The following is a 25019-nucleotide window of genomic DNA, read 5'->3' on the forward strand; positions in this document are numbered from 1 at the left end:
CAGCATCCTGTTACTGGCAATGAGCAGCGTGTAACGTGGACCTCTTCCGTGTCATGCTGACAGCAAGGTGGATGTCAGTGACCACTTACATACATTGAGGGAGGAGAATATGCTCTTCAGAAGGAAAGGACATTCCAAGAGAATTCACATAAAACTCTTGCTGAAGTCTCGGGCAGCTTTGCAGAGAACAGTCACAAAACAGGTAGAGGAAATTTATGACATTAAAGGATTCCTTTATATTACAATTCCCTCCTCAAATATAAACCCGCTTATACGAGTGAGAGCTTCTTAATCAAACATCTTCCTGTGGCTACATGCAGCTACTGGTGGCATTTGGATGCAGAGGTTTAACCCGTGCTAAGCGGGACAGGCCGAGGCGGAGGCTCTGACTCGGAGACTTCACGGCCACTCCTGCCAGGGGGCTGCGGCTGCTGCTTCCGGACATGGCTGCAAGAAAGCACATCACCTGATGCTGAGCATGTCAGACATCTCTTCACAACGATCAGTCTATGAAACAAGAGAGGCCAGCAGAAGTAAGCAGAGTCGCTCAGTCGTGTCCGACTCTTTACGACCCCATGGACTGTAGCCTACCAGGCTCCTCCCATGGGATTTTCCAGGCAAGAGTACTGGAGTGGGTTGCCATTGCCTTCTCCTGCTATGTAGGTTCTATCAAGTTAGAGCAAAAGAGTGGGAAGTACCCATAGAGCAGAAAGTATGTCGGATAGCAAACAGAGGCCAATGTAATGACGCTACAACTTTAAACGTGAAAGCTAAATAGGAAAGTTGGGAGCAAACAACATTGATTGTAAAGGCATTAAAAACCAATACAGTATTGTAAAGTAAAATAAAGTAAAAATTAAAATTTAAAAAATAAATAAAAATAATGTAATTATAATTTCTAAAGAAGTAGCAAATCTAATACATTTTTAAAAATTCTGTAACTTTTACAAATACTCCTTAAAGAGCCTATTTTTCAAACAGTAAATAACTTTGACAAGTACCATTTTTCTTTATGTACACATTTCATTTAGGCTGCCACACTAATGGAGCGATTATTTCCATCGGGTACTAAATTTCCGAATTTATCCACATATTCGTTTGTAGTTGATATGGAGTATAAAAAGTACAACTGTGTATAATTTTTTCATACAAAGGTTTTATAAACATTTCCATGATTCTAGCCATCTGATTTATCATTCTTAATTGCATGTATGTGTCACATATTGACAAAATTCCTACAACAAACTTCTGGGTTGTTTCTAGTTTTTCACCACTTTTCTATAAATGGTTATTAAAAAAACTGACCACTTATTACTTTTTCTTCTTTTGAATTCTTTGTAAATTCCCAAAAGTAGCTCTGAAAAGACAGGTTTATTTTTATGGTTCCTGTTAAGCTGTTCTATAAAAGGATTACAAATTTATAATAATTACACCTACTACCCCACCACCCAGATGCACTGGTTGACAGTTTTATTATTTTCTAGCTTGAGAGGTATGAAACTGCATTTTATTGTTTTATGCTTCCTTAATTACCACCGAGACTGCCACTCTTGCCATATTTGTTTCTGGTGGTGCTTCTTGGGGGCAGCAGTACGTTTATGTCCTTGGCCCATTTCCCCACTGGAGCCTCGCTGGTCTTCTCAAGTTTGTGTAAGACAAGAGGCCACCCGAGAGCCAGTCCTGCTCTCATATGTATCGACTGGTCCACTTTTAAGTTCACTTTTACAAACTAGGAGATTTCCCACTAAAATGTGGATTTCTGGCTTCTCTTAAAAGCTCAAGACATGGAGAACACATGGCCCACTGCCCTGCGTGTGAAGAGCCAGGGGAGCAGAGCAGCGCGGCCTCCCTACAGAGGGCACGGCGCCCACTCCCCCAGGCCCACTCCCCGGCCCTGGCCCCATGCCGCCAGCAGCTGACCTGCCCGCCTTCCACACAGTGAGTCTGCAAGCTCTCTGTTTTATGATGATGACTCTAGCCATCACTCCATTATTTCTTATCTTTTGGCTTATGCTGCCTTCAAACTTCTGTAACTCATTATGTCAATTCCTTAAAATGTCTTTTGTTGAGGAATCTAATTGTTCTTAGAAGAAATAAACTAAGAGATACCCCTGAACTGAAACATGAAACAGCATCATTATTTCAGTAAATAACCTTTCTCCTTTCCTTCTCCCAAAACTTTTAAAGTCCTCCCTAAAATCTTATAATTTTGAAACCAGAAGACTTTAAAGATTATACAGTGCCTGCCACTTCAGATGATGAAATGAGGCCACAGAGAAATGAAGCAACCACAGGAGTCTCAGGCCTGCATCCATCTGTGAATAGTCGGTCATCCTTAGGGGAGTGACCACTGTGGACCAGCCAGAGGACATCATGGAGAAGCAGGACAGGAAACCCCAGGAGACTTGGAATGACTCAGCAAAGGGGAGCAGACACGTGAAGAAAGCCATCCCAGAAGGAGGAAGCTGGACAGAAGTGCACCCCCAGGTGCTGAAGGAGCAGAGAATGCATCTGTCCACTGCAGAGGGCTCCTGGGCAGGATGAGGGAAGGTGGAGAGGGACTGGCAGGAAGTCACCACCAGCCTGGATGTGACATGAGCAGAACCTGGACTAGGGTTTTAGGAATGTCCGTAAGCAGGAAGGACCATGAGACCGGGCTGTGGAGCAAAAGAAACCAAAGAGAAGCCGAGTGTGTAACCACTGAAGGTCAAGTTTGCTAAATGCTGGAATTCCCAAGGTTTCTGTCCCACTGCAGGGGTCAGCAGGTCTTAAGCAAAGACATCTGTCGACAAACATTCATTCATATGTATCAGGAATCTTTAATGCTGGTACTTTCACTGTAATTCTACTACTAGGAATTTATCCTAGGAAATAGCCAGGGATGTGCCCAGATTTCTAAAGTAAGGGTGTCGGTGCTAACTGCAACCTTATTTATCACCATGAAAAAATAATAAACAACTTAGATGCTCAAATATAAGGGAATAACAAGTGATGAACAAATACAGCAATTAAAAACCTTTAGTTTTGAAGACTGCAATAATATGAGGAAGTGCTCATTTGTAACATTTACAAGGGAAAAATACCTACCTGTGGCAATCCTCCAAGTCCCTGCCCTTGAGCAGTAAATAAACATCCTATACGTACCTGGAGGGACCCACTTGGGTCTCTTGCTTTCTGCTGCAGGACTGCGTATCTGTGAAGGCGTCCTACTGGCCTCCTTTCTTGGTGAGGACCGAGATTCTGACTTGACGGCAGCTGGAGTGCAGTCTACTGAAGTCACTTGTTTGAAAATATACATAAAATGGGGGTCACAGAGCAAGACTGAAGTCTAGCATCCATGTGTGAAAATTATACAGTTCCATCAGCTTATAAAAACTAAAGAAGCAGAATCATAAATCCAGAAAACTTTCATTAATCAACATTTATAGAGGGCCTAGGAACGGCCATTCTTTCTGAGCACTTCTATACTAGGAAGTATGGTAAATATATCCTTTAACACTACCTTTAACCCTGAGGGCAGCTCTGATACAGAAATGACTCTCCCCACTGTCAGTTAAGGAAACAGAGAGATTAGACAGTCGGCCTGTAGTCTGAGAGCTAGTAAGCGTCTGAGCCAGAAGTGGAAACCACGTCTGAGTCCAGAGTCCACACCTGTAACTCACACAACAGTGTCCCGTCACCATGTGTTATGAGATATTGAATGTATCAGGCTCCAGGGTCCCAGAGATCCTATTCCCAGGGAGTTCATGGTCCCCTCAGTAGACTCTAGCAGAAACGGCACAAAAGTAAAGAGATATGTACACTGCAGTGTGGTAACAGATGACAGGACCTAGAGGTGGGCCTGGCGGAACTTAGAAGCCACATGGATCTGCACATTTAGAAGCATCTCACCGAGGGCGGTGTAAAAGCAGAGCACCTAGGCGGCTCCGTGGTGGCCCAGGTGAGAGGGGACTGGGAACGAATCAGGAGTGAAGGGAGTGGGAGAAAGTGGGGAAACAGCAGAGTGGAGGGCTTTGGTCATTAGAAAGGAGGATGGTGCTGGGGACACGGGAACCATCAGGGCTCACAAACTCCCGTCGTGGACACACCGTCTGAGAAGGAATAGAGAATGCGAGTGGGTTTGGGTTTGTTTTTGATGGAGGGAGAAACGGAGGGAGAAGAAGTAGGAGACAAAGTCTCTTTCAGATAACGCTTGCTTCAAGACACCTCCGCAGCATCTGAGTGCCTGTGGATGTGAACACCTTCACCACGCATTCCTCTTCCTGTTGCCGAAGCCCGAGGTCAGGCTTCTCTGCCGTGATGGGGATGCCCTGTGTTTCGTGCTGTCCAACACATCAGTAGCCACAAGCCACAGTCAGATGGGCACTTGAAATGTGGCAGCAAAGCCAAGAAACTGACTTTCAAACTGTACCTAATTATCTTAAATGTGACGGAACTACTTTGGCTAGTGGCTACTGTATTGGATGCCACAGCTCTTAAAATTTTCTCTACCAAGGGAAGAATTATGGGACTCTATCAGTACCTAGTTCTCATTTCTCAGTAGTACTCGGCACCAGTACTCAGCACTGATCTGTTCAACGGGAGGTGAGACTAAGGCCATCCTTAGCAATGGGGTCTGAACAATAGTTTCAAATACTATACATATATTAAACAACTAAGATATAAAAACTCTATAAGTAAGAAAAACCAGGTTTAAGGAAGTTATATTTTACAATAATCTATTAATGTATTATGAACTCACAAACATCCCAACTTCTTTCACACAAGAAACAACTATTCCACGTTCAGGTCGTCACTAGTTTCAGAAGTTGTCTTGTAAAACTGGATTCTTCTAACTGAATCTGTTCTGAAGAAACCAAAGGCCCCTAAACACAGACAGAAGGGTTCTCCGCTCCAAGACCAGTCATGTGCGACAGCAGCAAATGAGATACGCCACCTCCCCATTCAACTGCCTGGAGAAAATGTGTCTAATGGACAGATCCAGGCTCTGCATGGACAAAGCTGGGGGCTAGTTCCGGCCATCGCCTAGCCGTGAGAATCCAACATGTGGTTTGACCTCTGACAGCCTCAGTTTTGTGGCCATGAAATGCAGGGGACAGGAGCTGCTCAGGGCCCCCTCGGCCTTCTGCCACCCCAGCCCAGCCTGCCGTCCTCCCCGGGTTATGACAAGAAAGGAAGACCCCACAGGTTAGGGAGAAAAGGGCAGAAGCGGGGAAGCACTTTAAGGAAAGCAGGCCCGTCTCTGGCGTGAAGTGACATGAGGGACTGGCTTACCCCCAGCACCACGCTTGGGTTTAGGCTTCTCTTTCTTTTCAGCTGGAGGTTTTGCCTTCACTTCTTTCCGTTTGGTTTCTTTAACTTTACTTTTTCTCACAGTGAAGCTTTCATCGTCTTCACTCCCACTAAAATCAGAGCCATCCTCAGAGTCTTCACCTGAAACAGATCACACCTCTGCTCACCTCTGCTGGAAGATGCAGGGCTTCTGGGCTCCAGCATCACCTTCTGCACACACATCCCTGTCCCGTGTCGTGCCGTCTCCAGGGGCCGAACAAGGCACAGTGCCTAGGAGTGAGTCCAGGCCCCTCACTTACGTGTCCTTGACCTCAGACAGGCCCCTGACGCCACTGTGCCTGTTTCCCATGTATAAGATGGGGAGGACCCTACTGCCTCCACCACGGGGCTCTTGTGCAGACTGAGTTAATACAGGTAATGAACACACTTCCTAGGTGATATTCTGCTCTGCCTATGGTGTCACTCGTGTCTGAGAGCACAGAACATGTGGCTGCCCGGCTCCCGGTGGGGTCAGTGGATGCCTGGCTTGAATCCCATTGTAAAGATGCTCATCAGCCTCTCGCTGATGGCCTCTGCCTAAATCAACTATGTCATCATGATCTCAAACTGTCCTTATCTGTCATTCTTCCCACACTAACACAATTTTAAAAACAGATGATCAACCCACGTATTCACATAACAGTTACCGAGTTATACAGAATTTACTATATAAGGCCAGCAGATTGCATGAAGGCTGCTATTAATATAAATAGCACCTGGCAAAATCAAGTAATTATTTCTGGAGTCCCAAGAGGATCTGGATTTGGGAAGGGCAGGTGGTAGAGAAGCCTCTCTAGAATATCAGAACACAAAGTCCAGGAGGCTCAGCTTCCTGTAAACTCAACAGCGATGGTATTTCACGTATTCTCTTTTGGCTTGAGGGGACAGACTGTAGGACAGGCTAGGACTCTATGTACATAAACTGGAGGGGCAGCGACAGAACACCCAGAATCCCAAGGATTAGCATCTCCTCCTAGAGAATCTAAAAACCCAGACACTGGGTTATGGATTTTGGAGAGCTTTATATGTCCTTAGGAGAAGCCTTGATTCTCTCCTTTTCACTTTTCTTTCCCTACTGAAGGTCACAAAAGGCACCTTCTCTCATCTAGGGTGAGCCAATGCAGTGGAAAATTCTGAAATGTCACTTAAAGAAGAGACCCTGCTCCAGATAATGCAGGCTGTCTGAGATGATTCCAGCAGCACATTCAAGTATAATAAACCATCAGCTCTGAGGGGGTAGGAGAGGGAGCCATTCTCAGCTTAGGGCAGAAGAAAATAAACTGGCTATACCGCTCCTTGAAGTACACCAAGCAAGACAGGGAACACGGCCATCCTTCCATGGTAGGTAAAGCAGGCTTGGATAGGGATCCGAAGGGGGTTCCAGACCCACAGGACAGCATGGACTTGCGCACTCTTTGGGTGGGGGACTCAGGAGGAGTCAGAAGGCCGGGAGGAGGGAGACTGTGCCTGAAGCTCAGGCTGTGCAGCCACAGCACAGGCTGGACGGTGGTAACCACCTCCCCTCAACAAGCCGCCCCCTGAGAGGCCGGGAGTTCTTGGGGCTGGACCACACAGCGTTTGATGAGAAGCACAGCCACCCAGGGAGTTTGGGGGGAATTGTAACAATGCAGCAGAGAAAAACCAAACCAGCTCTCAGAGAACTGGAAAAGAGACAGTCTTTTTGGACTGCAAGTGAAGCAAGAAGACAAGAGATGCTTCTCGGGGAATCTATGAATTCTTAAGTACATAAACCATCAACACTTGACACCTCAGATCTTGGTTTTCTGTCCATGTCCCTGCCCTCAAAGGTAAGCTCTCATGTCAAGAATACAGCACCCAAAATAGAAACCCAAATATCTGCTGGATAAATGTGGACAAACAGCCCCAATATACACACAGCAAACATATATATGAACCATATCTTCATCCCTTCAGCTACTGACGGGCCCCTAGGCTGCTTCCGTGTCGCGGCTATCGTAAACAATGCTGCACTGAGCACCGCGGGCATGCATCTTTTCTCACCACTGCTCCTATTTCCTTCCGATAAATACCTAGGAGTGGAACTGCTGGATCGCAAGGCAGTTCCATTTTTACTTCTTTGAGAAATCTCTAGTGTCACTGAGCTCTTGGGTATGTACTTGCCTGTTCTGTGGTCTATGCCTTTCCATCAGTCAGAAGTGCCATTTCTCTCCTAAATGCTACTCATTTTTCAAGGCACAGCTTAAAGTTCATCTCCGGATAAAGCTTTCCCACCAAAGGCACAGCTGAATTTAACTGTCCTGTGTTCCTCAAATTTGTACAGCCAATGCTCAGCAGTGTTCTGCGTACAGCAGGAGTCTCCGGGAACTTCTGACTGACTCTCCATAGGGTGGAGCTTGAGCGAGGACATAACCTACCAGTTGCGAAGTCTGGCTCAGAGTCGTTGGCTCCATCGTCATCACTGTTTTCCAAGAGAATCTTCCTCTGCTGGACCACGGCTCGGGACGCAGCCTTCCTTCTCCGTGGAGTGTCCTGAGAATCATCTTCCTCAGTGATCTTATCCAGATCTTCAGGACGTTTAAAAAAAAAGAAAGAAAATTTTTGTGCCCGGTAACATCTAAAGAGGGGCTTTCCAGGTGGCTCAGTGGTAAAGAACCCATGTGCCAATGCAGGAGACCTGGGTTTGATCCCTGGGTCAGGAAGATCCCCTGGAGAAGGGAATGGCTACCCACTCTGGTATTCTAGCCTGGAGAATCCAACGAACAGAGGAGGTCTGGTGGGTTGCAGTCCACCGGGTTGCAAAGAGTCAGACACATCTGAGTGACTAACAACAACATCTGACGAACTGCAAAGTGGACTTCCATTACACCTGCTTTTATTAAAACATCTGCCCAGCTTCATCTTTCCTGTACTTCTAGTAACAGACCACAGAGCCCAGTCTGGTCAATATAATACATCAGTCTCCTTGCAGCAGTCTGAGTTAAGCATAAGTGTAAGACCCAAATTGAGACTCTTTCCCCAAGAGTTTTCAAGCTGAGCTGGGAAGATGCAGCCCCTTTCTTCAGAGTTCAACTCCAGTCAACTAGAAGTCAGGGGAAGTCGTGACCCTACCCCAGGGAAGGAACCAGGTCTGCAGAGAAAGACTGAACACAGAAAGAGACGAAGGAGAAGAGGTGAAGAGAACCTTCACAAATGTGAAGACCTTGGTTCTAGTTTTAGTTCAAAGAATTTAAGTAAGAGTTAGAAAAATGATGACGGAAAAAATAAATGTAAGAATAAAAAACTTACCTAAATAATCACCAGCTACACTGCAGTTGGAGACATGAGGAGACTTACTCGTTGCTCCTGTTTCCTTCTTGCCATGTTTATCAAAGCCTGGATATCAGGAAGAAGGAAGAGGCAAATGCACCCTAATCAACCAATGACTAGAAACAAGAAGAGAAGTGCTAAAGTCTGATAGCATTTAGATACAGACACATGAGCCAAGCTCAAGCTAGCACACTGACTTGACTTGGCGAAGCTAGCCTAAGCTTAGGACTTTTGGCCCGGAAATCACACAAACTTCAATGGGACCTAAGTTCAAATTCTGGCTCTTAAATCAGCTACATACCAAGGGGAGGCTGCTTATCCTTTACAAGATTTAATTTCCTCATCCATAATGTGGACATAGAAACAGGGTGGGGATTAAATGAGGCTCCTGTGGGGAATTAGATGTTGGCTAAATGTGGAAACAGCTTATTGTGGTCCCAGCACATAGGAAACAGTTCATAAATGTTAACTATCACCCCTATGTAGGCAGATCTGTGCTTTTACTAACGTAAAGACTCTTCAATCATTATTATAACTTTAAAATGATCTAGAGTATTGATCCCAATGCTATGGAATACATGACTCTCGGAGAAGGAAATCCTGTTATATATGTCACTATCTTTTATAGGAAACATTTTCATTTTCTCAATTTTAGGTGTAAGACAATTCTCTTAAGTTTCTTTGATAAAGGCCCCTCTAATCAACACTATCTCATTGATTGTCAAACAGCAGGCACTTTTGACTTAAACATCTTTACCCTTTAAATAAGGGAATGTGCTTAAAATAACCTCCAACAAAAAAGTTAGGCCAAAGTAGTTTAATCCAGAAAGCATTTTAGAAATATGAATGTCTTTTCCAAGAATAATGATTTCTGCCTCTCCAGGATATCAATATTGCCGTCTGCTTCCTAGTTGCCAGAAAAATCCAAAGAAAAATCCACAGGAAAAGTCAGCAGTCATAAACCTATTGAGTCTACTGAGTTTGCTCACCAAATTAGTACTTTTACCTTTCTGAATAATAAAGATTATCACCATTAGATGATGCTTAACTAATTGCAATTTGGAGAGAAAGGAAGTGGGCTGTTAGGATATAGAGGTCAATTTATTTGACCAAGAAATTACATTTTCACTGTGTACGAAGACGAACTTTGGATCCAGAGTCACAGTCCATGTCCTCAAGTGGACCCTGAGTGTTAGGCAGAGAGATATTTGTTTGTGGATGAGAGTTTTATGATGGAATAAACAACAAATCCAACAGTACCCTCTGCAAACTGCTCCTTTTATAGTCCGAAGTATTAAAAGTACATCCTTCCCCCTGTACAAGCTCATCCAGAGAAATGATTACAAAAGGGGTAAGAAGGTTTTGGGGCTTCCCTGGTGGCTCAGAGATTAGTGTCTGCCTCCAATGCAGGAGACCCAGGTTCAATCCCTGGATTGGGAAAATCCGCTGGAGAAGGAAATAGCAACCCACTCCAGCACTCCTGCCTGGAGAAACCCATGGACGGAGGAGCCTGGTAGGCTATAGTCCACAGGGTCGCAAAGAGTCGGGCACGACTGACCGACTTCACTTTCACTTTCCAGAAGGTTTCAAAGATAATTACAGAAGATAAGTTACGCTTGCCTTGAGACTGCTCCACATCAATGGTGACAGCTGGAACCTCCTTCACTGACAAAGCCAGTGCGGCCTCTAGGTCTCTTCGGTAGAGTTTATCGTCCAAAGCCATCCTAAAACACACACAGATAATGAGCTTTTAAACTATCAGTCTCAACTAAACAGCAAACCTTGAGAGAGGTTAGCTGAGAGTTTCCAACCTCAGGAAGATGTTCTTAAACAATGATCATTATCATAATGGACTTTAACGTTCCACCTCCTGAAATGTAACAGTGTCATGTTGGACCCAGCAGAACAGAACAGACATGGGCAGTGGGTGACGGTGTCCACGTCATTGTGACATCTCTTCCTCACCACCAGCCCTGTCCAGGTGGGAAGCACCCGACCAAGTGAGAGCAGACGTGCCTCAAACATCACTTCTGCTTAGGAATCTTCCTTGACCTCACCCACACCTCCTTAGGCAGCTATTACAGCTCCTACATTAAACTGACATTACTCTCTCTATATATTTTTTTTTCTTTTTTTACATCTGCTCCGCCCAATCTGGATTCTGACAAGTATTTCAGTAAGTACTTACTTTGCGTGAGGCACTGCACTAGACAGGATACTAGACGTGCCCTCAGACTCTGCAGTTAATGAGGAGGTAGGAAAGAAAGTCCTGGAATAATTATCCCATGTAAACAGATAATCATGGCTCCTGTTCAAGGTGGTCAAGAGTGCTCCGGTGTTTAAGAAGGGAACGCAAAGACAGACAGAAAAGGTTACATAAAGGAGGAGATGTTGAGCTGCACCTAGAAGGATTTAGTACTTTTTAAAATCACAAGTTTTACTGAGATATAAGTCACACAGTGTCAAATGCAGCCTTTGAAGCCTACAATTCAGCAGTTTTTAGTATATTCAGAGAGCTGTGAAGCTACCACCACTATTAATTTCAGAACATTTTCATCATCCCAGAAAGAAACTCCATACCCACTAGCAGTCAGCCCCCATTCTCCCTCCCCAACATCTGGCAAGCACTAGTCTACGTGCTGTTTCCATGGACTTGTCTGTTTCGGGCCTTCCACGTTAATATTAATGGAATCACATAATATGTGGCCTTCTGTGCTTGGCTTCTTTGGCTCACCATGATGTCCTCAAGGTACATCCATGTTGTGGCATGTATCAGGACTTAATTTATTTCCATTGCTGAATAAGGTTCCACTGTGCGGGTGTATTGCATTTTATTTATCCAGTCACTAATCGACAGGCATTTGGATTACTCACATTTTATTTTTGGCTATTATGATTAATGCTCCTATGAATACCCGTGTACAGGTTTTTGTGTGGGCAGAGTTTTATTTCTCTCGGGCATATGCCTAGCTGGGTCATATAATAAACCCTACATTTCGGGGCACTGCTACTCTGTCTTCCAATGAGGGTGCACCATTTTATACTCCCAGCAGCAATGCATGAGGGTTTCCATTTCTCCACATCCTCCTCAACACCTGCTACTATCTGTCTTTCTGCATCCAGCCATTCCTGTGGGTGTGACATATGATCTCACCGGGGTTTTGATTTGTATTTCCCTGATGGCTATGGATGGTGAGCATCTTTTCATGTGCTTATTGGCCATTTGTATATATTCCTTAAAGAAATGTCTATTCAAGTCCTTGGCCCATTTCCAAATTGGGTCATGATCCTTTTTAGTGTTGGGTTGTAAGAGTTCCCTATATATTCTAGATGCAAGTCCCTAATGGATCACATGATTTGCAAATCTTTTTTCCCATCCATTGGTTGTTTTTTAAACTATATTTTAAAGATAGTACAAGAAGCTGAAAAACAAAGAATCGAAAGCGAAGAGAATGACGTGGGGGTAAGTTTCTCTATGTTAAGGAAGTTTCCTCACACTGCTGGAGCAGTGAAGCATCACACATGCCATGTTCCACTTGTCAGAATCCCTCCTCGGCCACCTCCTCCCCACACTGCAAGTCTGGGGCCTCTCAGAATCCCCCCCTCCATCTCCCCCACTGCCTCCAAGTACTAACTAATGGAACTCCACGGTTAGTCTGAAACTACAGGTCCTTCTCACTGCTGGACAAAACTCAGTAAGATAAAGTGGAAATATTTTTTATCTGTAGAGAAATACATGGTTTCACTTTTTTTTTTTCCTTCCGGTTTTCCTGAGCTATCTATAATGGACATCCAGCACCGTGTAAGTTTCATGTGTGACACAATGGTGTGGCTCACATACATCATGAAATGATGACAAGTTTAGGGAACATCCATCGTCTCATTGAGAAATGTGGCTTTGAATTTTATAAACTGTCCTTACAGACGTAACTTTAAACAAAGTAGTCTTGTGAGACCTGAGGACTTCAGAGTCAGGTGCGAGGTCTCCTTGTAAAGGCAAGATACACCTTGTAAACTTGGTGATTATGACTTAAATGGTTATTTCCTTATGCATTCATGAACGTAAAGCAGTTCAGAAAGCCAGAGGGGATTAGCGGTTACATTCCTGTTCTACATGAATTGAATAAGACCTATGATTTTGCTCAAGTTCTAATTTAAACCAAGAGTTTGAATTTATCTCTTTTAGATTAACACATCTAATGTAATATATTCACTGCATGTCTTACCTCTCACCTTTTTTTAGGGGTTTTCTCTTGTAGTGGGATGTCTTTTTCCTGGAGATTCTTCAGCTTAGGTTCTGGTTTTTCTAGTTTCAACTCCTTTTGTGTTGTTCTGGATTTCTTATTTAACGGTGCGGTTGCAGGAACAAAATCATCTATTTATGCATGAATTAAAAATAAAAGAATACATGAAACTGCTTTTCCTAAGGAAGAAATAAGGTAAACTTACTTTCTTGGTAGTTGAGAGTCATTACTATGTGTGTTCAAGTTTTAAAGATAAGCAAACTGTTTGCTTTCCATAATCTAAAAAAGACAGTTGGCATACTGTTTTTATTCTCACTCGAGCTTTTCAACTTTGTTTTAGTAACTTAAAAAAAAAAATTCATCTGTCAAAAACTAACTCCCTGAAAAACTATAAGGGCCACTAAGCTAGCATATATAAGTGGCAAAGAAAAAACCGATTAATTAAAAACCTCTAAAACCATTAGAAAAATCAATAAAATTCCCTGTACAATTTTATCATATTGACAAGTGGAAGAAAATTATTTTTATGGAAATTTCATAACACAGCCAAATACTTTCTTTCAAAGGCCTATTCAGCACAGTTCAGTTGCTCAGTCGTGTCTGACTCTTTGCAACCTCATGGACTGCAGCACACCAGGCTTCCCTGTTCATCACCAACTTCCGGAGCTTGCTCAAACTCACGTCCATTGAGTTGGTGATGCCATCCAACCATCTCATTCTCATTACCTTTCCTAAAACAACAACCAAGCTAAGTAAAGTAAGAAGCATCGGAAACTGGAGGAAGAGAAAGTAGCTCCTACTTAGGACTTTACAGTAGCAGTCTTTACAGTGGTATCATCATCTTAAGAGCCCTCCTATGATCCCACCACAGTAACTTTATTTTTGGCAAAGGGATGCTGTTTTCTAGTCCATTCAGTTTTCATGGGTTTTTCTGTCTTACCATCCTCAGAACTGAGGTGATTCTTCTGTGGACACTCAACATAAAACCGCTGCTCTAACTTTCAAATGCATACGTGACACGTATGCATACCTTCGAGGTACGCAGTCTGAATCATGGACTTTCCCATTTATTAACAAGTGTTTTATGCTTCTCCACATAGAAATACAATAATCTGTGACTTGTCCCCTACCTCCACACCAGTTTCCAGAATACAGCCAGCAGTTTATACCTATTTTGCAACAGACTGATGACAAGAGTAAAAAGCTAGAAAGTCATGTTCTATACTCTTCTGTCCCAAGTCTCAGATGCATATTAAGACTGGGCTCCAGGCAAAAACAGACTCCTTCAAACCAAGGGATTACTAAACATTTGACTTCCAGAAAACTCCAGCAGTCTAAGAAAGAAACAAATCACTTACTTTGAAGTATAATGTAACCTAACACCATGTTTCTCAAAGTTTTGACCAAAGTTCTCTCAATAGCAAAGAAAGACAAGTATATATGTAACACAGTAGGATAAAGCTTAAGCCTGAGCTTCCTTCAGGGGCTTGCTTTACTCTATCATTAATGGGGATTTTACAATATATTCTGTAACACATCTGCATCTCTGAAAGACAGGGGGAACCTGGATCTAGAGTAGTTTAGACCTGAAAAATGATTTCTCCTGGCCCTGTGTGGTTATGATTTATGCCAATAATAATTCTTGTCAGTGTAGTAATCAGCATAATTATCCTAAATGCTAAAAAAATTATTTCTCCAGACCTTCCTCATATGCAATTGGTACAACCATATTTTAGCCATACATACACACACACACACACACACACACACACACACACACACACACCCATACATAATATATCCTATAAACTAAGGAAATAAATTATCAAAACTTTAATGAAGAAATAAGATGCTCTACTTACCATCACTATCAGAGTCCTCAAATTGGGAGTAATTGACTGGCTTCTTATGCCTGTGACCAAGACAGAAATTTTATTTATACAAATGTCAACTTCTCGCCTCCATTCTTTAAGGCCATTAATACTCTTGAGTAAATAAAAATGTTTGGATTCCCTTAAGCACATGTAAATTAAAAACATGATTTGCATTTTACAGCAAAGATATAACATTATTATACTTGATAAGGAAAAAAGTTAATTCAGAGAACAAAGTAAGAATAATCAATATAATTAACACAAAGTGTACACACTGTTTAATTGCCATTGGGCATTTAGAATTTCTTGTTGTATGTATTCCTTTGTTTTATATGTGAATTCTGATGTATTAAATTACGAACTTCTTGATACTGAAAGCCATTTTCTTTTATCTCTTCCAATATTAATTCATGCTCACTATGATGCTGCTGCTGCTAAGGTGCTTCAGTCCTGTCCAACTCTGAGCGACCCCATAGACGGCAGCCACCAGGCTCCTCTGTCCCTGGGATTCTCCAGGCAAGAATGCTGGAGTGGGTTGCCATTTCCTTCTCCAATGCATGTATGCATGCTAAGTCGCTTCCGTCGTGTCCAACTCTGTGTGACCCTGAGGACAGCAGCCCACCAGGCTCTGCCGTCCACAGGATTCTCCAGGCAAGAATACTGGAGTGTGTTGCCATTTCCTCCCCATGGCTCACTATGCAATAGACATTTAAAACATGGTGAGTCTGAGAAACAGCCTCAGAGACATGGAACACAAACTTAGGGTTACCAAAAGGGAAAAGGGGTAGGAGGGATAAATTAGGAGTTTGGGATTAACACATACAAATTATTATATACAAAATAGGTAAACAAAAGTTTATATAACACAGGGAACTATATTCAATATCTTGTAATAAACCCTAATGGAAAAGAATACATGTGTATGTGTATATATATACATATAAAACTGAATCACTTTGCTGTACACCAGAGACACAAGATTATAGAGAACTACACTTCAATAAAAAGTTTTTAATTAAAATTAAAGTAAGGCTTTCCTTCCTCTCACTCTCTCACACTCCCATGTTTATTCTCAGCTCCTTAGAATGCAACCTCCAGCACCTAAATATAGGCACATATACCTAGTAAATACATACTTCCAGCGCAGAAGTAAGTATATTCGAAACTCTACTAAATGAATGGCTGACCCTAGGTCTCCATGGCGCTCGACTGAGGTAAAGTAGAGGGACAATTTCCAACAGCACTTGGTGGAAAACACAGAGGATCTGGCGCCAGCTGGCTTAGATTTGCTTGTTACCCAGTAACTTACTAGCTGTATGACTCAGGCAAACTGACTTTCAGGCCCAGAGGTTTAAACTGATAAAATGAAGAGAACTAAACTTTCTATCTCAAAGAAATATAGTGACGAACAAGTGAATTAACACCTAAGTAGGAACTCAGTTGAGTTCAGTTCAGTCGCTCAGTCGTGTCCGACTCTTTGCGACCCCATGAATCGCAGCACGCCAGGCCTCCCTGTCCATCACCAACTCCCGGAGTTTACTCAAAACTCATGTCCATCGAGTCGGTGATGCCATCCAGCATCTCATCCTCGGTCGTCCTCTTCTCCTCCTCCCCCAATCCCTCCCAGCATCAGGATCTTTTCCAATGAGTCAACTCGTCGCATGAGGTGGCCAAAGTACTGGAGTTTCAGCTTCAGCATCAGTCCTTCCAATGAACACCCAGGACTGATCTCCTTTAGGATGCACTGGTTGGATCTCCTTGCAGTCCAAGGGACTCTCAAGTCTTCTCTAACATCACAGCTCAAAAGCATCAATTCTTCGGCGCTCAGCTTTCTTCACAGTCCAACTCCCACATCCATACAGGACCACTGGAAAAACCATAGCCATGCAAAGGGTAATCGGGTCTTAGTTGAACGGGGTGGGTAAAAGAAACGGCAGGAAGTGTCAAGGACGCCAAGAGAAGGAAACGGCTAGGTTGACAGGACCCTTCCAAGGAGCGGGAGCGCTTGCTGGAGGCCGGAGTGTTTCCCTGTCCGTCCCACTATCGCCACCTGGTCCTCGGGCCCTTCTCTCCATCCCGTGCAGGTAACGCAGCCTACAGCATCTTCCTGACCTTCCTCCCCACCCTCGCCGGATGCCATGAGCTACTCACCTCGCAGGCCGCACCATGATCCCCTCCGAGGTAGGAAACCTGCACCTCTCAGGATCTAGCAGGCAGCCGCCGCGGCTATTTCAATTCCCGCCCAAAACCAAACCCAGAGCGTTCCGCCCATTCCGCGGCTCGCCAATCCTGGCTGGCCATTCCAACTGCCGCGCTTGCATTCTGAGAGGCGCGCCTTAGTTCACGCCCTTCCCAAGCACCGCCCTTCCGCGTCCGGTCCGCCGAAACTGAGATTGTCTTTCGCCACTTCACTTTCGTCACGAGAGTTTGCTCTGTGCCGTCTCCAAAATACACCATAATAGTATAAATACATCTTTCGACACTTTTTAAATTATTAAAAATAGGTAGGATGGAACAAGGGAACATTTAGACCGAGGAATTCTCCACGAGGTGCCAGGAAAGAGGAAAATACTTGGAAGAATCTGCCGTAGCGGATCTTCTGGCTGTAAAAACAAGGCAGAAGTCAGCTGATGGGCCCAGCGCCAAGGCCCTTGGTCAGGACCCGTACAGCGGGCAGCTGGGAACTCGGAAAAAGAGGAGGTGAGCTTGCGACCAGAGCGAGGAAGCTTCCTCGGACCGGAACTCTCGAGTCGGGGGGCTGTTCCCCTCACTCGGCTGAGACTTCTCGGCCCGACAGTCTGCCCTCCCTTCCCTGACTCATTCAAGCCTCCAAACCTCCATTCTATTGACTGAATGAGTTCGGTTCCGCTCTCCTCTTCCCATCCCATTGTTGTCTGGAAATCTTCCTTGATTTCAGCACTGGGGAGGGTCCAGGTGGCTCAGTGGTAAGAGAATCCGCCTGCCAACGCAGGAGACGCCGGATTGATCCCTGGGTGGGGAGCATCCCCTGGAGGAGGAAACGGCAACCCACTCCAGTATTCTTGCCTGGAGAATTCCATGGACAGAGGAGCCGGCCTGTTACCGTCCCTGGGGTTGCAAAGAGTGGAGCACGACTGAGCACACCCATGCACGCAGGCATTAATAACAAACCGGAGAGAGATAACTAAAGTATCCATTTTTTGAGACACAATTCTAAAGAGTGAATCAACTGAAACCAGAGCTAATGGTTTTTGTTTGCCTAGAATATTGACTCTAAACAAAATGAGACCATGAGCCCATATTTAATTAATTTTCAGTTCCCTGCAAAATGTTCCTTTACTGCCTCTGTCTGCCTCATGTGTACTTAGCAGCCTTTGATTTTTTAAAAAACTGATATGTTCTTATATAAAAGCTTCTTTCTTTCTTTATTATTTTTACCAGCTTCCATTTACCGGTCATGTTATGTTTACCAGATGCTTCGTATTTATTATTTGATTAAGCATGAAGACAGTCCGGCAAGTTAAAAGGCTTCCTGGGGTATATCTAATCTGAGACAAGGCCAAGGAAAGAAGAGCAGTAAGCGTGCTCTAGGCAAAGGAAAAACATTCAGAAAGGTTGGAAGTGGAAAGAGAGATTAGGCATTGAAAGAGGTTCAATATGACTGAAAATAAAGTTTGTCAGTTTGTGTGTTGGAGAGGAGGGGAGTTCAGCTCCCCAAAGAAGAGTCTGGAGGTATAAGCAGGGGCGAGAAACTGTTAAGAAATTTGTATTGTATCCTAAAAGCAATGGAATATCATAGAAGGATTTTAAGCAGATAATCAGCATGACCAGGTATGCACTTGAAAAAGATTACTCTGACTTCAGTGTAGAGAATAGTGTGAAAGCTGATTTGATGGGGGAATGCCTAGGAACAGGACTCCTGTTTGGGGCTAATAAGGAAATCTTCAATTGATGTATTCTTTCTGACTAGATTTCTTCTTTCCCAGTAGTTGTCCACTTTGCTTTGTGGTCTATCCTGTACATTTTCAGTATATTTTCTCCCCATAGAGAAATCTTTGCAGCACCATCTCCCTTCCCTCCACCCCTCAATCAGATCTTACGCCTATAGCCTCTAGGGTCTTCAAGATGTCTCAATCCCTGATCTGTTTCTTTGACTTTATATTCACCAACTATTTCATGAACTGTATCTGGCTACCGTGCATCTCTTCCAAAGAATCCTCTTTGTTCTTCTCTACATGATCCTTACCAATTCGTGAGAACTCTGCCTAGGAATCTTGGCTTCCCAGGTGGTTCAGTGGTGAAGAACCCACCTGCAGTGCAGGAGATGCGAGTTCGATTCCTGGGTCAGGAAGATCCCTTGCAGAAGGGATTGGCAACCCACTCCAGAATTCTTGCCAGGAAAACCCCATGGACAGAGGAGAGTGGAGGGCTATTGCAAAGAATCAGACGTGATTGAGAGACTGAGCACACTGCCTAGGAATGCTAAGTGGGCAGTTTTTTTAATATATGAAGTTGAAGAGAGACTTTTCATTAAAAAAGAAGCACTTTGTTTTCATCATAAAAACATCCCTACTTTTATGAAGGGATAAAAGTAGGGAAAAAGTAGAATAATTAGCTGAGTGTCACACAAAATCTGCGTGGGGAGCCATCTTAAAAGTGGCTTTTTGTGACTCCATGCACTGTAGCCCACCAGGCTCCTCTGTCCATGGGATTCTCCAGGCAAGAATATTGGAGTGGGTTGCCATTTCTTTGTCCAGGGGATCTTCCTGACCCAGGATCAAACCTGGGTCTCCTGCATTGCAGGCACATTCTCTACCATCTGAGCTATAGGGAAGTCCAGAAGTGGCTTAGCAATAAGGAAACATTTTAAGTTTTTTTGGACTTAATAACTGGCTGAATTTTTTGTTGTTAGTTTTCTAGAATCCTGCTAAAGATGAAAAAAAACAGAGAAAGATTCTGCAACCGAGAGAGGGAATTTGTGTATAAATTCAAAGTTGGAAGTCAGTGCTTTGAACTGAGGGTACCCCTTAAATTTCCTGTTCAAGAGAATGCCAGTCATTTACATGGACGTCTAATGCTGCTGCACAACTTACCATGCTTTATAGAAAAAGGTGAGGACTGATTTTTGGAAAGTATCACTTTGTTATTTTCCTTTGGTCTCTGTCATTAGAAGTTTCATGGTAGCATAAACCTGAGAAGCACTGGAAACAACCACAAAATGTGATGCTTTCAAGAATAAAAAGGTTCCCCAGATCTTTCTTCTATTGAATTTTTTTTCTGTATCTCTTATAGCTGTTTATTAGCCATTTTAGTATAAAAATTAAATTTAATTACATATGATGAAAATGACAGAGTCTGGATTAGAACTCCTAACCTCTTTATGTAGCTAGATGGATTCATAAGGCATGTTGGCTATCATTGGTTATGTGCTCAATGTTTTGCCCTTATAACAATCTGGTCCTCAGTTTCTGAGATGTCATGAAAGAGAAGGGGGTACCTATCTTTCAATAATCTTTGCTCACCTAAATTAGTTCCATAGTCATCTGTATTATGCCATTTTAAAAGGTCTACATTCTGTCTACAGAGAAGGGAAAATGTTTTAATTGAGAATATGTTGGATCATAGAAGGTGAGAGATGCAAGGGAATGTGGAAACTTTCTAGCATAATCTCATCATACAAATAAGGAAACTGGTGCCTAGAAAGGTTAAATAATTCGCCCAAGGCAGTAGTTCTCAAAAGTTGTTCCCTAAGCAGCATCACTTGGGAACCTGTTTGAAGTGTGTATTCTTGGGCTCCACTGCATTCACTTTGAATCAGAAACTCTAGGACTGGGGTGCAGCATCTATTCCAATGAGCCCCCCAGGGAACTCTGATGTGTCCTAACAACTGAGACTCTCTGGTCCAGAGTTACAGACGTGTCAGAACCAAGACTAAAGCACAGGTATCCTGGTTTCTGTCTCACTGCTCTTTAATCTGTCTTTTTTTTTCTTTGAGCAGCAAGTATGTATTATCTTGCTACCATTACTGTGGTTCAGGGATCCAAGTGCAACTTAGATGGGTGCCTCTGGCTCAGGGTTTCTCATGGGACTCCAGCCAAACTGTCAGTCAGGACTCCAGAGTCTCATCTGAAGGCTCTACCAGTACAAGATCATCTCCAAGGTCACTTGTGAGGCTGTTCTCAGGCCTTATCATGGGGCCTCTTCATACGGTCACCTCCGCACCTGCAGCTGGTCTCCCCCAGGGCCAGCAACCTGAGAGAGGGAGGGAGCAAGGAAGTGCCCAAGATGAAAGCCATGGTCTTCTTATCCTCAGAGCAGTCTTTAAGTAGTGTCTCTAAAGTTGGAATTGTAGATCATCTGAAATAAATCAGTTTTAATATGCTGATCACTCTAGTTCTATTTCAGGTTCAAAGAATGTAACAATATATGGCCTTCCCACGTAGCTTAGTGGGTAAAAGATCTGCCTGCAAGGCAGGAAACACAAGAGACGCAGGTTCAATCCCTGGGTCAGGAAGATTCCCTGGAGAAGGACATGGCAAATCACCCCACTACTCTTGCCTGGAGAATCCCATGGACAGAGGAGCCTGGTGGGCTACCATCCATGGGGTCACAAAGAGTTCAACACAACTGAAGCAACTGAGCACACACACACACACACACACACACACACACACACACAACAATACCCTTGAAAGTTATACAGGAAACTCATTTAAATGCAGAAAGCTTCATGCCCTCTCTGTAGAAGGTCTTTATGTGCTTTTTCTCTACTCAGTTTCAGATGAAGACTTAAGAAATTAATGTTTTTAATTAGTATCAGGGTTATATTACATAAGAGTTAAGAATTTTGACCATTCAGTAATCTGTGGTTGTAAAGAAAAATAAGTGTGAGATTAGTTGAATGATCCTCTAAGCTGAATTTATGTTAGTTAGACATGCTCTTAAGGGTATAAGCTTGACAGGAGTGTCACACTGGAATGATTAGCCAGGTAAAATGTTCCCAGTTTATGTCTGCCAATGATGGTATTTGTTATCGATATTACAGAGTTAAAGGAAGCTCTGAGCCAGTTTATCGAAGAAGAATCCCTCAGAGATCATGACAGAGAGGCTGAAGCCGCCCTGGAAGCTGTGAAGTCAGGTGAAGTTGACCTACATCAGCTGGCAAGCACATGGGCCAAAGCTTATGCAGAGGTATGAAAATAGATAAGATCCTAAACTTAAAGGATATTCTGGACTCTGATGTGTTGTTTTTTTCTTGCAGTTTTATTGAGATGTTAGGAATGTAGCTGGCATCTGACACTGCATGAGTTTAAGGTGTAGAGCATGATGGTTTGACGTACATGCACCAGAGAATGGTTATCACAGCAAATGTACTGAACATCCATCATCTCACACAGACACAGAGTTAAAGAAATAGAAAGTAAAACGTTTTCTCCTGTGCTGCGGCTTTGTTCTCTTAACTTTCATCTGTACCATACAGTGGTGTTCATTATATTTATCACATGGCACATCACATGCCTAGTACTTACTATAACTGGAAGCTTGTGTCTTTTGACTGCCTTCATCCCATTTCCGCTTCCTCCATCCCCAGCCTGAAGTAACACAAATCTGATCGCTTTTTCTGTGTGTATGTTTGTTTCTGAAGCAGAATGATAAGAGTGTTTAAATTGCCAAGGTAATACTGGAACAGCTGTAGAATCTTTGGTTCTCTGTGTACAAAGATTTACTCCGTAATATGCACCCTGTATTGGTGCTTGTGTGCTTCCTTCTTGCTACCAAGGTGAGCACACAGGACACAGTGCTTCCTGTAATATTCTTGTAAAATGAGATGCTGCTTTTGTATTTGTACCCAACATAGGGTTGCCAGATTTAGTCATTAAAAATACAGGCCACCCATTTAACTTAGAATTTCAGGGACTTCCCTGCTGGTCCAGTGGTTAAGAATCTGTGCTTCCAATGCAGGGGATTGTGGGTTTGTTCCCTGGTTGGGGAACTGAGATCCCACATGCTATGTGGTGTGGCCCTAAATAAACAAATAAACTAGAATTTCAGATAAACAATGAATTTTTTCATATGAGTATATCCCACATATACATGGAGCATGCTTATGTTAAAAAATTATTCATTGCTCAATGGAGTGGCCCGGGGTTACTGTAGACTGAGAAGAGAAGACCCCAGGACAGAATCTTGACAAGACCCTTTATTGTAATTGTCTGTTGACCTACCTGTATCTCTGGCTTATCTGAATATCCACCTGGAAAGGTCTGCCTTCTTCCCTTTTATTAACTAGTAACCAGCACAGAGAGCTTCCCCAGTGGCTTAGTGGTAAAGCATCCACCTGCCAATGCAGGGGACTTGAGTTCAATCCCTGGGCCAGGAAGATCCCCTGGAGAAGGAAATGGCAATCCACTCCAGTATTCTTGCCTGGAGAATCCCATGGACAGAGGAGACCAGCCATAGTCCATGGGGTCACAAAAGAGTTGGCCACAACTTAGCAAGTAAACAACAATACATCCAGCAACAAGCTTGCAAATAACAGGGTTTGGTCTGTGATAGATGGATGTATGAGTGAATATATACAAGTAAGTAAACAAATCCAAATACTTAAGAGGTGAATTGAGGAAGAAAACCCTGCAAAGGAAAGAGAGGAACTGGTTAGGGAAACAGAAGGAAGATAAAAAACTATAGTTTCAAAGAAGAAAAAGTTTATAGTTTCATGAAAGCTGACCAAAAAAGAGGTAACCAAGAAGGAGGGACTGGTCTGTGGTTCAAATGCTGCACAGATGATCAAGCAAGGAGAAGACTCAGAAATACCCACCGGGTTTATCAGGTCTTATCTGTGGCAAGATAAATTCCAGCAGATTGGTGGGAGCAGAGACTAGATTTCAGTGAGTTTAAGAACAAGTGGGAATGTGGAAGTGGAATGAGTCTAGACAACTCAAGAAGTTGGGCTGCAGAGAGGAGGGTGAGACCCAGGATCAGAGGCTTGTTGTTTAAGACAGTAGAGAGAAAGGCCGAAAGGCACCAGGCCCAGAGCCCAAGTGGAGGATCAGTCTTTCCAGGGAGGAGGGAGGTGGCTTCCATCATAGCAGAGAGGAAGAAGGAAAACATAACCATCAATTTAGAAAACTTTTCTTTGGTAGCAGGAAGTTGAAGATAATTCTCTCCTAACTGCTTCTGCTTTATCTGAGAAATAGTAAAGGAGGTCGTTTGTCTAGATGGGGTGGTGGGGGGCTGATGCCATGGTTGGATGTCTGAGGACTGAACTGACCAGAGGAAGCCAGAGTTGCCAGGCAGCATCGCGAGGAAGGGTCGGACTGGCACCGGTCTGCCTCCATTGACTCTGGACTTGTGTGATTTTTCTGCTGCGGCTCCCCAGAGCCTGACTGCAGGTGGAGCTAGAGGAATAAGATGCGGTTTTGTTAGGTGGGCAAGGAGGATGTGGGCAAGACAGTGATTGACTGTAAGCTTTATCAGGAAGAAAGGGCAGTGAGAGGGAGCCAACAGCTCAAGATAGTGGAGACTGTGAAGCGGAGGTCCTGGTGAGGCTGCAGAACCAGTTTCCTGGGAACTGCTGAATGAGAAGTTTCGGTTGGAGTTTGTAATCAGTGACTGAGTGTTTGAATTTTAGCAGCCGAGCTGTTCCCAGGGAAGATACAGAATGGGTGACAGGCAAAGGGGAGAGCTTATTAAAAATACAGCGTTGAGGGACACCGGAAGGCAGGGCCTTGGTGAATCATCCACCGGGACATCCAGGTGGCCCAGGCTGGTCTCATGATGTGGGACAGGGAGGAAGTGTGTAAACTCGGTGCCAGAGTTCTAGTTGACTGAGGGTGAGTAAGAATTCTGTTGGGTGCATCTCGTGTAGTAAGATGCTTCTCCCTGTTCACAAGTGTCACTCCAGGCCAAGTTGTAAACTGAGGCTTGCAAGTTGCATAATGAGCTGATCTGACCTTGTGGGGTTACTGACTGTCTGGTGTTATATATGGCCAAGCAGGTCCCTCGGATTTGACCTTGGCTCCTTCCTACAAAACTTCAGCCCAAACCCGGAGTGATTTTGGAACAGAGCCTAAGTCACGTGGACTGGTTATAATTCCTAGAGGGATGCTGTGTCTAGGGATGCATAGAAGTTATCAGAGCGTGGTCCGGGTTTGCAGAGGTGCGGGACAGATAAAATCCACCCTCTACATTCGGCTAATTCTCTTAATAAGTCTCCCCTCCTGACCTGGAGTGGATCCAAGTATAAGTGAAAGGGAACAAGGGGAAGAGTTTACCTGATTGTCCCAGTTCAAAATACCTGTTT

The 25019-nt window shown here is 43.7% G+C and overlaps 2 protein-coding genes across 3 annotated transcripts in view; one reads left to right on the forward strand and one right to left on the reverse strand.

Annotated features, from left to right (window-relative positions):
• Positions 1-310: 310 nt before the first annotated feature.
• On the reverse strand, positions 311-16905 carry RAD51AP1 (RAD51 associated protein 1). The gene is made up of 9 exons (XM_052641060.1): positions 16889-16905; positions 14726-14775; positions 12853-12994; positions 10240-10343; positions 8599-8685; positions 7728-7877; positions 5275-5433; positions 3145-3279; positions 311-447 (listed from the first exon to the last, which is right to left on the reverse strand). Exons 1-9 carry the CDS (start codon positions 16903-16905, stop codon positions 311-313), a joined length of 981 nt encoding a protein of 326 aa, XP_052497020.1.
• A 2744-nt stretch (positions 16906-19649) lies between these two features.
• C5H12orf4 (chromosome 5 C12orf4 homolog) overlaps positions 19650-25019 on the forward strand; it is a 35904-nt gene continuing 30534 nt past the window's right edge. For both annotated transcript variants that reach the window (XM_052640710.1, XM_052640711.1), the window contains exons 1-2: positions 19650-19827; positions 21762-21907. In XM_052640710.1, the coding sequence (XP_052496670.1) occupies positions 19650-19827; positions 21762-21907 (324 nt within the window). The remainder of the gene's footprint in view (positions 19828-21761; positions 21908-25019) is intronic.

Source organism: Budorcas taxicolor, chromosome 5 (genome assembly GCF_023091745.1).
Source record: "Budorcas taxicolor isolate Tak-1 chromosome 5, Takin1.1, whole genome shotgun sequence".
NCBI classification, from domain to species: domain Eukaryota; kingdom Metazoa; phylum Chordata; class Mammalia; order Artiodactyla; family Bovidae; genus Budorcas; species Budorcas taxicolor.